Below are 12,711 nucleotides of genomic sequence, written 5' to 3'. Positions count from 1 at the left end.
ATTAGGAATGTCTTTACATTATTCCACCCAGACTTAAACATATTTTAGGGGAAGATAAAGTTGTAAACTCCTGATTGAACAATGAAGGTACTTAACTCATACCTTATAGTGAAGCTATAACTTTAAGCTATCTATTTTTAGATCTAATACAAAAGGGTGTTAAGTACCTATAAAGGTTAGATTAATCACAAAAAGGTCAAGTAACTCACAAAAAGCAAGCTTAACAAAGAAGTGTGAAGTACTCAAAAGATATAATCTAATCAGAGAAGGTGAGAACTAAAGAGTGGTGGAAACTAAAGAATGGGCAGTCCTGGAGAAAGCGTCTACTGTGATTGGTAGATGTAAAAATTTAGGGGAGGTGACATAAGAGAAAATTCTCTTTAAAAGGAGGCTAAAAGTCAGTTCAGGAGATTCTGAACTCAGTTCAGGAGATTGAGTTCAGTGGAGGATAAGACTTCAGAGAGTGATAAGACTGACTCCCTTTCCTTTAGGCTCAGGGAGGCCACTTTGGCCAAGGCCTTTAACTACTTCCTGGCTCAGCCTGAGCCAGAGCAATTTAAATTCTCTCTCTCTCTCTCTCTCTCTCTCTCTCTCTCTCTCTCTCTCTCTCTCTCTCTCTCTCTCTCTCTCTCTCTCTCTCTCTCTCTCTCTCTCTCTCTCTCTCTCTCTCTCTCTCCCCTCTCTCTCCCTCTCTCTCCCCCTCTCTCCCTCTCTCTCTCCCTCTCTCCTTTCCTTTCCTTAATTCCTTCTCTCTATATTAAAATCTCCATAATTCCCAACTGACTTGGGTATTTTATTACTTGGGAATTTTCCCTGGCAACCAATTATTAAGATTTAAGTCAAAACACTAAAATTATCTTTACACAGACTCCCACCCCATCTTGTTTTTCATGCTTAGCAGTATCCCTTACTATTTAGGAGTAAATAACCTCTGTCCCCAATCCCCACTTATAATTTCTTATCCACTTTCACCTGACCTGTACCCTCCCAATGTTCCATTCCTTTTTCCCTTTCCATTTTGTGGAGAGCTCATTTCCCTTATGATTAAGATGATAAGAACCAAGAGAAAGGAGTGTTACAAACCTAGAGAGAAGAGAATATCAAGGAAATCATGGTGATTCATAGTGTCAAGGGCCACAGAAAGATCAGAAGAGATGAGAATTGAGAAGTCAGACTATAGAAAGTGAATGAAGCAGAGAGTGAGAAGAAAGGAAGTAGAGGCACCTGTTGTGGATGACCTTCTCAAAGAGTTTAGCTATAAAAGGGAGGTGAAATATGGACTGATAACTAGTGGATAGATTGATCAAATGAAGAGATATGAGCATGTTTATAGAGATTAGGGAAGCTATCAATAGACAAGGAGAGACTGAAGATGAGTGGGGATGATAGATGGGGCATTTTGTTGGAGATGAGATGGAATCCCTTGCCTTATACATGGAGAGAGGTTTTCTAGGTCTGTAAATAAATAATACATTTATTAAGCATCGACTATATGGCAAGCTCAGCTTACCAAGTAAAATTGCTATAGTGTCTATTATCATAAATAAACAATTTTAGGAATGATGGAAAAACCTTTGCAATGATATTTATTATGTTTATGACCACCTTGTTTCTGGGTCCTGATCAAAATCCTATATTAGCCTTGCTTTTCTCATATGAATCCAGCAAGTTCTGCTAAACAAAGTCCACTATTTCTTGTTTAAATAATGGTCAGGATTGAAAAGCAGAGACTTTTGAGTAGCATGACATTCCTTTATGATTGTGGGAGCTTGATCCTGGGTGAGTATTAGATCTCTTTGCCTTCTTGATTCACTTTCTTTGAATACCAAGCCATGTTTTGAGTAAGTCAGCTTCAAATTACCATTCATTCAGTGTCCTCTTCCATTTTGTGTGTGATAAGAGATGAGCTGGGTTATACAGAATAGTCAGCAGACACAGCCGCCAAGCAGCTCGAATTGACTGATGAAAACTGAAGAGGCTAATTGAGAAATCAATTGCTTATTCTTCTTCCCAGAAATAGTATTCTCTATCCTTAGTCATAGCAACTGAACTAGGAAAGTTATTTCCTCAGTAAGTCACCTACTGGCACAATGCAAAAATACCTAAAGGGCAAACAACTTCATTCACCTTAGTTCTAGTTGGTTATTACCAGCCTTTGATCTAGTTACTTTTCCCCAGCCTTACTACTTTAACAGATAGGTATGACTTTTTGACACAAAGCCTCATAGGGCCCAGTCTAGCTCTTAATAATCATGTTTTTTAAGTCCTTTACCCTTCAGCAATCTATTGATTGAAGCTGTAGTAAGATTATTTGTAGACAATAATTGAACTTGGATTTAGAAAGTAAAATATTACAAATGAACCTTTAGCACTGTTGGTATTGTAATAGATTTTTAAACAGTTGTTCTGGGGCTTCGTAGAGAGAAAGACTCTACTAGAAGCCCTAATAAAGATTTTTTGTACCTGGGACAAGAGACATGAAATGCATTCTCAACTGGGGGAGGACATCAAGACCTTGGCATGAGTATGATGCTCAGGAGAGAAGATTCACCCCTCCTGGATCATATGGTATCTTCCAATCCAAACCAAAAGCATTTGAAATCAATATAAAAAGCATTTACTAAGCACTTACTGTGTTACAAGCACTGTATTAAGCACTGAGGATAGACAGAAAGGTAAAATTAGCCCTCAAGAAGAGAGACAAAATGCAATTATATACATACAATACACATAACAGGATAAATCAGAGATAATCTCAGAGGGGAAGGCACTAACACCAACTGAGAAAGAATTCCTGCAGAATGTGGGAGGAGGCCAGAACTTGAAGAAAACTCAAGAAACAGATTGAGCTTTATCAAGTGTGGGGAATACCCAAAACAAAGGCACAAAGAGAGGAGATAAAGTGTCATGGAGAAGAACAGCAAATAGACCAATTGTGAGCAGGGGGGAATAGGCCATGTTGTGAAAAGCTTTAAACTCCAGTGGACTTGCTATTTGGTCCTAGAAATAGCTGGTGTAGAAGTAGCTGGTGGCATTTGCTGAGCTAGGAGCCACTGTACTTCCAGCCTGGGTGAGAGATAAAGACACTGTCAAAAAAAGTGACTAGCACTAGTATTTAGTTCTCATCTTGCTATTCTTTTCTAACCACCTCTCTTTTTCTCATTTCCAATAATGTCATAATGTTCTAGGATCTAGGAGCAACTATCAAATGTTGTATTCCATCACAAGTTTTTAAAAATCTCCAACAGCACTTTGGAAATCATATCGTTTTCTTTATTTCCAAAATTTTGGACTTGCATTTAGATGGTCTACCTACTATAAAGCCAGTCCATTGTTGTTGTCTTAAATAGATGAGGGACAGAGAAGTGGGTCTACATTTGAATATCCTGGATTGCTTTTGGGAAACTATACAGCGTTTCACTGAGCAAAACCCTATCTTTTTCTAATATCCTAGTAATGTTTATGTGACGGTGAATCATGAAATATCATGACCTTAGAAAAAACCAAAATTGTGGGCAAATGAAATTTGAGGAGACAGGGTTCTGGGCATGAAAAAATGAATTTATTGACTAGGCTAGCAATAATCAATAAATTAATGATCAGTATCACTCTCAGTAATCAGAGACCAATCGTGCAAAATCTTGGATTATTTAAATGCAGTTCCAACAGCTCATCATTCAGTCCTTCCCTGAAAACAGCACATGACATGTCCAATTGGTGGATACCTAATGAGGAGATAGGCTAATATTTTTTAGCCTCCCTCTGACTACTTCATAGTGGGGGATGAATCATATACTTGATTATAAAATTCTAATAAATCTTTGGTGATCTAGATGAGACAAGTGAGTTAGTTATGGTTGTGTTGTTTTTGTTTTTTACACCCTTGCCTTTTGTCTTAGAATCAGTACTGTGTATTAGTCACAAAGCCAAAGAGCAATAAGGACTAGGCAATGGGGGTTAAGTGACTTGCCCAGGGTCACACAGCTAGGAAGTATCTGTGGCCAGATTGGAACCCAGGACCTCCCATCTCTAGACTTAGCTCTCTATCCACTGAGCTACCCAGCTGCCCCCAATCTGGTTAAGTTTCGATCTTTATTGACTAAATACCCTCACAAGCCTCCCTCATCCTGGGAAGTATCTGTTTCAAGTCAGTTCTTACAGTCAGTGGAATTCATATTCTCAATCCTAATTATCCAAGTTTAGAAGATGTTCTGGGGCAAGGAATGTAATGGCATTTCTAGGGTGGTCAGGACAAAGCAATGGGGGAAGGGTTTGGACATGAAAGGCAATTTTACAGATTAGTATTAGAAATCAAATGATACAGAATCAGTGAGTTGGTTCAGGGGACAACAAGCCAGAGCTAGAGATGAGAGGTCCTGGGTTCATCCTTCCTAGCTGTGTGACCCTGGGCAAGCCAAGCCACTTAAACCCAATTGGCTGGCCCTTACCGTGCTGCTTCTGCCTTGGAACCAATACTTAGTCGTGATTCCAAGACAGAAGGTAATGATAGTTTGAAGAGAAAAGAAATACTGTCTGTATGAATTGTTATGGAATTAGTAAATGCTGTTCTGCAAGAGGCAGCAGCGAATCTTTGGATTTCGTGATTTCACTTTCCAGCTCTGCCACTTGCTCTTTTGTGTGACCCAGGACAGAGGCTCCGGCCACTGGAAGCCAGAAGAGATCAGAGAAGTTAAAGGAGCTGCCCAGGATCGCCCAAGTGAGGGGGTTTGACTCGCTGACCTCCGAAGTCTCTTTCAGATCTAAACCTATCATCTTCTGGCCTAGATTTTTAAAAACATTCTGAGCAGGAGACTTCCTTTCTGGGCGCTTATTAGCTCTTTGAGAAATAGTAAATTAAGTAGAGCTCCCCTACCTTATTTCTCTGCTTCTTTACAGGAGTTGGTACCAGGAATTACTACAGGAAGATCGGCTATGTATTAGAAGGACCATACATGGTAAAGCAGCTGAACTAACTAACATCTATCTTTATCCAAGATACTTTGTGGCAAGAAGTAGAAACTTAATTTATAGTCATGAGGGAGAAGGAAGGCCGGGGATACCCAAAGCTAATGAAACCAACAGGAATCTTGCCCTCATTCTACAAGAAAAAAATTGGCATTAAAGGTCCATCTTGTAAGCACCAACTCTTGGGAACTTTTTGGATCATCTATTTAGACTCAGCCTGCTGACACAGAGCACCTGAACAGAGCAGATGCCTTAACCTTTATGGCCATATTGCTTCTTTCGCAAGTTATCAATGGAACTATTTCTATTTAATGATAAATCTTCCATTTTCAGCAGAGAATGAGGATTGTTTTTCTTCTAAATCTACTATTACATTTGCCTGTCATTTCAGAGATTTCACTGTTCATATGTATTTTCTTGTGAGTTATATTGGCACTTTGTTTTAGGCCTTGTGATCTAGACCAGTGGTCTCCAAAGTTTTTTTATCTTATATCCCTACCAGGAAAGAAAAATTTTTTCGTATATACTCCTACTTTTGTTGCTGTTCAGTCATTCTCAGTTCTATCTGAATTTATGCAATGCCATTTGAGGTTTTCTTGGCAAAGGTACTCTGGAGTTGTATGCATTGCCTTCTCTAGTTCATTGTACAATTGAGGAAACTGAGGCAAATAGGGTTAAGTGACTTACCCAAGGTCATCCAGCTAGTAAGTATCTGATACTGGATTTGAACTAAATTCTCCCTGACTCCAGGCCTAGCACCCTATCCACTATACCATCTAGTTGCCCCAATATTCATACATTATATTTATTTACTTATAAATTATATACCTACAACATCCAAAAATATATATATTTTTTGAAAGATCAAGATCCATGGATCAGCCAAACTGGCCTCTCTATTCCAATTTCTGCCTCTGTGCCATTGGCCATCCCTTGTCTGGGATACATTTTCATTCTACTCATGTCATAGAATCCTTTCCTTAAGGCAAAACACAAAAGTCATCTTCTGCAAAAAGCCTTTCTAGATCTCCCCAATTTGCTAACATCCTCTCCCTAAGAATGTCCTTTTTCCTCTGTTTATTGTGCATATCTTTATATATGTACATTTGGACTCTTTCATCCCCACCCACTCATGCCAAGAACATAAGTACCTTGAAAATAAGGATTGTTTTGGGGATTGTTTGGTTTTTAGGTCTTTGTACCTATGAAACATAGTAAGTGCTTAATAAATGCTTGTTGACTGAAACAATTTGACTAGTAAATTTTTATTTTCCTTGTGTCAGCTATTCCTACAAATCTAATTAGAAGATATTACATTTTTACATTTTTAAACAAATACCTTTCAAAGCCATTGAAACTCTTAATTTAGAAAATTCGGTTTCAGATTCAAACAATCTTGTTTAAATATACATGTATATGCTTTTATAGGTGACATCATTTTGAGCAACAAAAACTTAGTTTTAAAATGTCACAATTCATATCAGCTAGTATCTCAAGACACAATATATACTTGGGATTAGGTTCATCATTGATCATGATGAAAATAAATACAGATTTCAAATAACTTTGTAAATTTGAATTTAAAGGCTGACTTGACAGATCTGACTAGATCATCTTTGTTTAAGTCTGTCATCTTGTTTTGCATTCATGTTCTTATTTAATCTTTGATTTTAGGGCATCTATTTCTAAGCCGCTTACACATTTTAGGTTAGTTTAGTTAATCCATTTACCTGGGCTGCAATATATCAGCCTACACTAAAAGTGGACAAATGGATGAAGGGCACTACGGTTAGCCTCCCCCCTTGTCTTGTTCTGATCCCGGGGCAGAGATCACCATCCAGACCAAAGCGACCCAGAACTTTGGTTGCTTTGAAACTGAAGAGCCTCCCAGTGGACTGAGCAGTTGAATCCAGTAGCACCAACTGAAACTCACAACAAGGGATGTCAACAGATTCAAACTTGGTCAGGAACTTGCAGAACTCAGACGAGACGGGCAGTGAACAGAACTATCCACAGATCAGCCTACTTTAGGAATACTGAAAGTCTGCAGGTTCCTGGCCAGAGCCAGGAAAGTAACAAAAGAGGACAGAAACTCAGGCCAGACATCACCTGTTCCTTTAGAGCAGAGCCCAACACTAATATAAAGTCCAACATCAAAAAGTATACTGAAAAGGATGAGCAAACACAAAAATAACCCAGCCATGAAGATCTGTTAGGGCAACACAACAAAGAGAATGACCCCCCCCCAAAAAACCTACAAGCTAAGCCTCAAAGAAAAATGTAGCTTATATTCAAAACCAACAGGAATTCCTAAAAGAATTAAAGTAAGCATTTTTTTTTTTTAGGAGCTAGAAAAATATACCTATTTCTCAGCTATCCATAGCATCTTCAGAAAAATTTACATGTATTTGAGCATAAAACCCCAGGAACAAATGCAAATTAAATAGCAAAATAGAAATCTTGAAAGTCAAAGGAGAGACTAACAAAACTATACAATAAGAAACCTTTAAAAAAAAAAGACAACAAAACTAGGAGCTAGTTTCTAAAAATCAATAAAATATATAAGCCATTAGCTAATTTGATTTTGAAAAAGAAGAGAAATAAATTACTAGTATCAAAAATTAAAAAGGTAAGTCATTGCCAATGAAGAATTTAAAAGGCTATTTTGCTCAACTATTATTTGCCAGTAAAACTGAGAATCTAAATGAAATGGATGAATATAGAAATATAAATTGCCCACATTAACAGAATGGAACACTTAACCCTATCAGCAAAAAAAAATTGAAAAAGCCATAAATTAACTCCCAAGGGGGAACCTCCCCCTTACCCCCCCCCGGCCCCAGCATCAGATAGACTTGTAAGTAAATTCTACCAAGTATTTAAAGAACAATTCATTATAATACTACACAAACTATATGAAATAAATGAAGAGGCTCTACAAAAATCTTTCTATGACACAAAATTCTGATGCCTAAATTAGAGTTAGAAGAGAAAAAAACTAGACCAATCTCCCTAATGAATATTGATGCAATTTTTTTAATTCTACCAAGATTGTAGCACTATAGCAATAAGATTATATATCATAAAAATTTATGTCAGGAATACAGGTCTGATTTAATATTAGGAAAATTATAAACATAATTGGCCATAATAATTTTTAGAGCATATTCAATTTTAAAGCAATTTCAATAGATGTAGAAAAAAGCTTTTGACAATGTAATACTCATTTCTGTTTTAAAAAGAAAAACTAAGTAATATAAACAGATCTTTCCTTAAATGATAAGTAATTTAAAAAACCAAGAACAAGCATTATCTATCATGGGGATAATCTAGTAGCCTTTCTAATAAGGTGAGGGGTAAAACCAGTGGGTCTATTATCACTATTATTCAGTATTATGCTAGAAATACTAGCTAGGTTACTAAGACAAATGAAAAGGAAGAAATAAGTATATGCAAATGTGAAACAGAACAAAAATCTCATATCATGAGAATCAACTAGTCAACTAAAAAATTAATGAAAACAATTAACAACTTCAGCAAAGTTACAAGATATAAAATTAACCAATAGCGTCTCTGTATATTACCGACAAAGTCCAGAAGGAAGAGATAGAAAGAGAAATTCCATTTAAAACAAATTCCGATATTATAAAATTCTTCGGAATCTATCTGCCAAGACACATACAAAAGCTACATGAATATAGTTATGTTAGAGTTAAAATTTTTGGAAACTGAGGCAGATAGAAATTAGTTTCTCTCTGCAAGGAGTATTATATTTTTAGAGGTTTATTAAAGGTTAAGGATTAAAGAAAGTACAGAATAAGAAAACACGTGTCTAGGCCTCTGGCCTAGACAACCTCACCTACATTAAGAAAAGAGCCACGTCTGCTTGCAAGAGGAAACAGGAAAGAAAAGAGAGAGGTCCAGAAGCCTTTCCAATCAGATTAAATACCCCATCTCGATCTCGGCCCAGGTGAGAATTCAGTTATATTACAAAGCATTCTGGGGAAGTGGAGCAAGGACTTCTGGGGATTTAAGTCCTGGATTCAAGTCTCCATTTTTACAGTTACAAAATTCTTTTCACACAAATACAGATCTAAATAGTTGGAGAAATGTTAATTATTCATGAGTAGCTGAGATAATATAACAAAACTGTCCATACTACTAGATTAACTTACTTATTCAGTGCTATATCAAACTACCAAAAAATAGCTTTAAAAATCTAAAAATAAGAAAGGCAGCAAAATTCATCTGCAAGGACAAAAAAAACTGAAATATCAAGGAAAATAGTGAAGAAAAGTGGGAAGGGAGGAGGCCTAAAAGTATCAGAACTCAAACTATATTACAAAGATATACAAATCAAAACAATTTGATATGGAATAGAAAGTAGAGAAGTTGGTCAATGGGGCACAATTAGATACACAATAAATGGAAGTAAATAAGCACATTAACATAGTGTTTGATCAGATATTCTCGTTATTGGGATAAGAACTCACTCTTCAACAATTGTTGGGAAATTAGAAAGTAGTACTAAAGAAACTAAGCAGAGACCAACATCTCACACCATATACCAAGATGAGCTTAAAATGAGTATGGTGGTACCTCGACACACAGGTTTAATTTGTTCCATGACCAAGCTAGTAACTCAATTTGCTTTTGTGTCAAATCTTATCTCCCCATTTAAATTAATGGAAATGCAATTAATCTGTTCCGGCCCCCCAAAACATGAATTTTTTTGTTTTGTATGCTTTTAAATACAAAAATGTATTTTATAAATAACAAATAAATATATTTATAGATAATTAGAAAGAATGTAAGGAAATAAACTTGCTTCTGAAATGTTATTTACCCTCACGGTCAGGCGAAGATGCTGGTGGAGGTTTTCATTTCTTGCACTATCGCCTAACATAACTTACTCTCTACACACATAATGCTACATTTAAATGCAAAATTTATCTTACACATTACTTAATTATATGTATTACTTAATGATGTTGCTAAACTTAATTGCTATTTTTTAAACTTTACTTAAATATCATCATTTTCTTCATTGAATTTTGGCTGTTTTGCCACACTTTCCTTGATTTCACTTAGACCTAGCTCTCAATCCACTAAGCTACCCAGCTGCCCCCTGGGGGAAATTTTGTAGCAAATTTCTCTGATAAAGGTTTCATAGATAACTATAGGGAACTGGACCAAATTTATAAGGGTAAGAACCATTCCTCTATTGATAAAAGGACAATTATAGGAAGAAATTTAAGCTCTCATTATCCATATGGAAAAATGCACTAAATTGCTAATAATTAGAGAAATTAAAATTAAAACTTATGAGGTACCACCTCTCACTCATCATATTAGCAAAGTTGACCCCCCAAAAAAGGCTATGGGAAACCTGGTACTTGGATGCACTGTCAATGGAGCTGTGAACTGCTCCAACCACTCTGGAAAGCAATTTGGATCTCTGCCCAAAAAACTATATACCATTTAACCAAAGAAATACTTCTACTATGTGCAGACCTGCCAAAAAATTAAACAGAAGAAAAGGAAATATAATGTACAATAATGTTTTTAGTTGTTCTTTTTGTGGTGACAAGAAATTAGAAACTGAGGGGATTCCTATCAATCAGGGAATGGCTAAACAAGTATATGTCCATGATGGAATTTTTGTTGCTTCATCATTTCCTATAGCACAATGTTTTAGAATGATATTACGCTATAAGAAATGATTGGGGGGATGTTTATAGGAAAACCTGGGAAGACTTGAGTGAATTGATGCAAGGTAAAATGAGTAGAAGAACCAAGATAATATTTTATACAATAACAACATGTACTCAAATTTGAAAGACTTAGTAACTTTGTGATTATATACATACATACATGTATAACAGTGGAATTACTTGTCAGTTCTGGGATAGGGGAAGGATGAGGGAAGGGAGAAAACATGAATCATGGAACCATGGGAAAAATTTTAAAATAAAAAAAAAAAGACTTAGTAACTTTGATCAATACAATGACCAATGACAATTCCAAAAAACATGCATGATGAAGCATGCTATCCTCCTCTAGACAGAGAGCTGATGGAATAGGAGTAAAGATCAAAGCATATTTTCTTCTCTCTTTTTTTCTGGAAATGACTAATATGAAAATTTATTTTGTATAACTACACATATACACATATTTGTAGTGGCTTTTGGTTTTCTTGCTTTCTCCATGATGTAAAGATGAAAATTAATGGTTGGACAATAACTTTATGAAATTATGTGGTCACCAGAATAATATCTCCAGTCAGAAATTTATTTACAAGTATTTATAAACAGAAAGAAAACAATAAAGAAGAAAAACATGAGGGAGGCAGAGAAGTTAACTATCAACCTAAATGTTTGGGTGAAGGAAGGTCTAGATTAGAGAATGGTACAGGATGGCCAAAGGCCTTGTCCTGCAGCTAATTCACTGCAGTGCATGGGCCAAGAAGCAGAGCTTCTAGGTCAGGAAAAGTGTGGCATGAGTAACTGACCACTGGAGCCTAGAATAAATATTCAGGGACATCCTCTGTCCCTCCAGAGCATGAAAAGAAGCTGCTGCTCTTTCCCAATGGCCACCACTCACTAGAAGCAGCCCACACAGACACCCAATACACCAGAAGACACTGATCTCTGGCTGTCCTTGTGAGCCTGAGCCATAGTCAGGTTAATAAAGAAATGGCCTGATAGCATTCTGAAGAGTTCTCTTCAGTTAGAACTTTATGAGAGGAGATAAAAAGAAAAATTTTTTATTGGAAGTCAAGATCCAAAGGGTAATTAATTAATTAATGATTCACTATCAATGTGGTAGGAGGTATCCAGTGGAGTATCCAAGGGATCTGTTTGACTCTTTTCTATCTAAAAACTTTTTCAATGATTTGAATAAAAGCATCAAGGATATGCACAGCCTGTGTGCAGATGACATCAAGCTTCGAGGGAGAACTAATACAATGGATGACAATCAAGAATCAGAAGGATCTTGACAGGATAGAGCTGTGGGCTGAGTCTATCTCAATTCTTGCTTTTAAAAACACAATCAACTTCCCAAGATGAAGGTGAGGAGACTTGGTTAGATAACAATTGTTCTGAAAAAGATCTAGGAATTTTAGTGGAATCCAAGCTCAAAACGGAGTCATCAGAGTGATCTTAGCATATAAAACAGCTAATATGATCATGGGCTTCATGAAGAAGATCATAGCTTCCAGGAACTAGGAAGTAAGGGTCCCACTGTGCCCTGCTCTGGTCAGATCTCAACTGGAGTATTATGTTCAGTTCTGGGTACCACAATTTATGAAAGATCTTGATAAACTGGATAATAATTTTATAGTCGTGTGCTATACCTCCCACCTGCTAATCAGTTGAAGAAACTGGGTGCATTTAGTCTGGAGATTGTGAAGATTAAATTTAACTCTCTCCTGATTGTGAAAATGAAATTAACCCCTGCCCATTTTTATATTTAATAAACAAAAGTGTAAACACCCTACTTAAAGTTGAGTGATCTGCCCATTTTTAGATCTAATCACCAAAAGTGTAAACATCCCACTTAATCATTTATTGGGAAGGTCTGTGACCCACGTTTGCAATAGGGGTGATGAATCAGAATCGACTGACTGCCTCCTGGGCAGTCCTAAGCAAGGCTGTAGACGATGATTTGTCCATGTAAAAAGTGGAGGAAGGCACAGGAAGTGACACAAAAGAAAATGTCTTTAAAAGTAATTGCAACTTCCTG

General features: G+C 36.5%; 1 protein-coding gene across 1 annotated transcript in view; it reads left to right on the top strand.

Moving 5' to 3' along the window:
• Window positions 1–6,211, top strand: part of ELP3 (elongator acetyltransferase complex subunit 3) — a 100,649-nt gene extending 94,438 nt beyond the window's left edge. Inside the window, exon 15 of the mRNA XM_007476526.3 lies at window positions 4,897–6,211. Coding sequence (XP_007476588.1) covers window positions 4,897–4,973 — 77 coding nt within the window. The 3' untranslated portion in view covers window positions 4,974–6,211. The remainder of the gene's footprint in view (window positions 1–4,896) is intronic.
• The last annotated feature ends 6,500 nt before the right edge of the window (window positions 6,212–12,711 follow it).

Source organism: Monodelphis domestica, chromosome 1, assembly GCF_027887165.1.
Source record: "Monodelphis domestica isolate mMonDom1 chromosome 1, mMonDom1.pri, whole genome shotgun sequence".
NCBI lineage: Eukaryota > Metazoa > Chordata > Mammalia > Didelphimorphia > Didelphidae > Monodelphis > Monodelphis domestica.
Note: the sequence above shows the minus strand (reverse complement) of the source record. Positions and strands in the feature narration are given on the sequence as shown.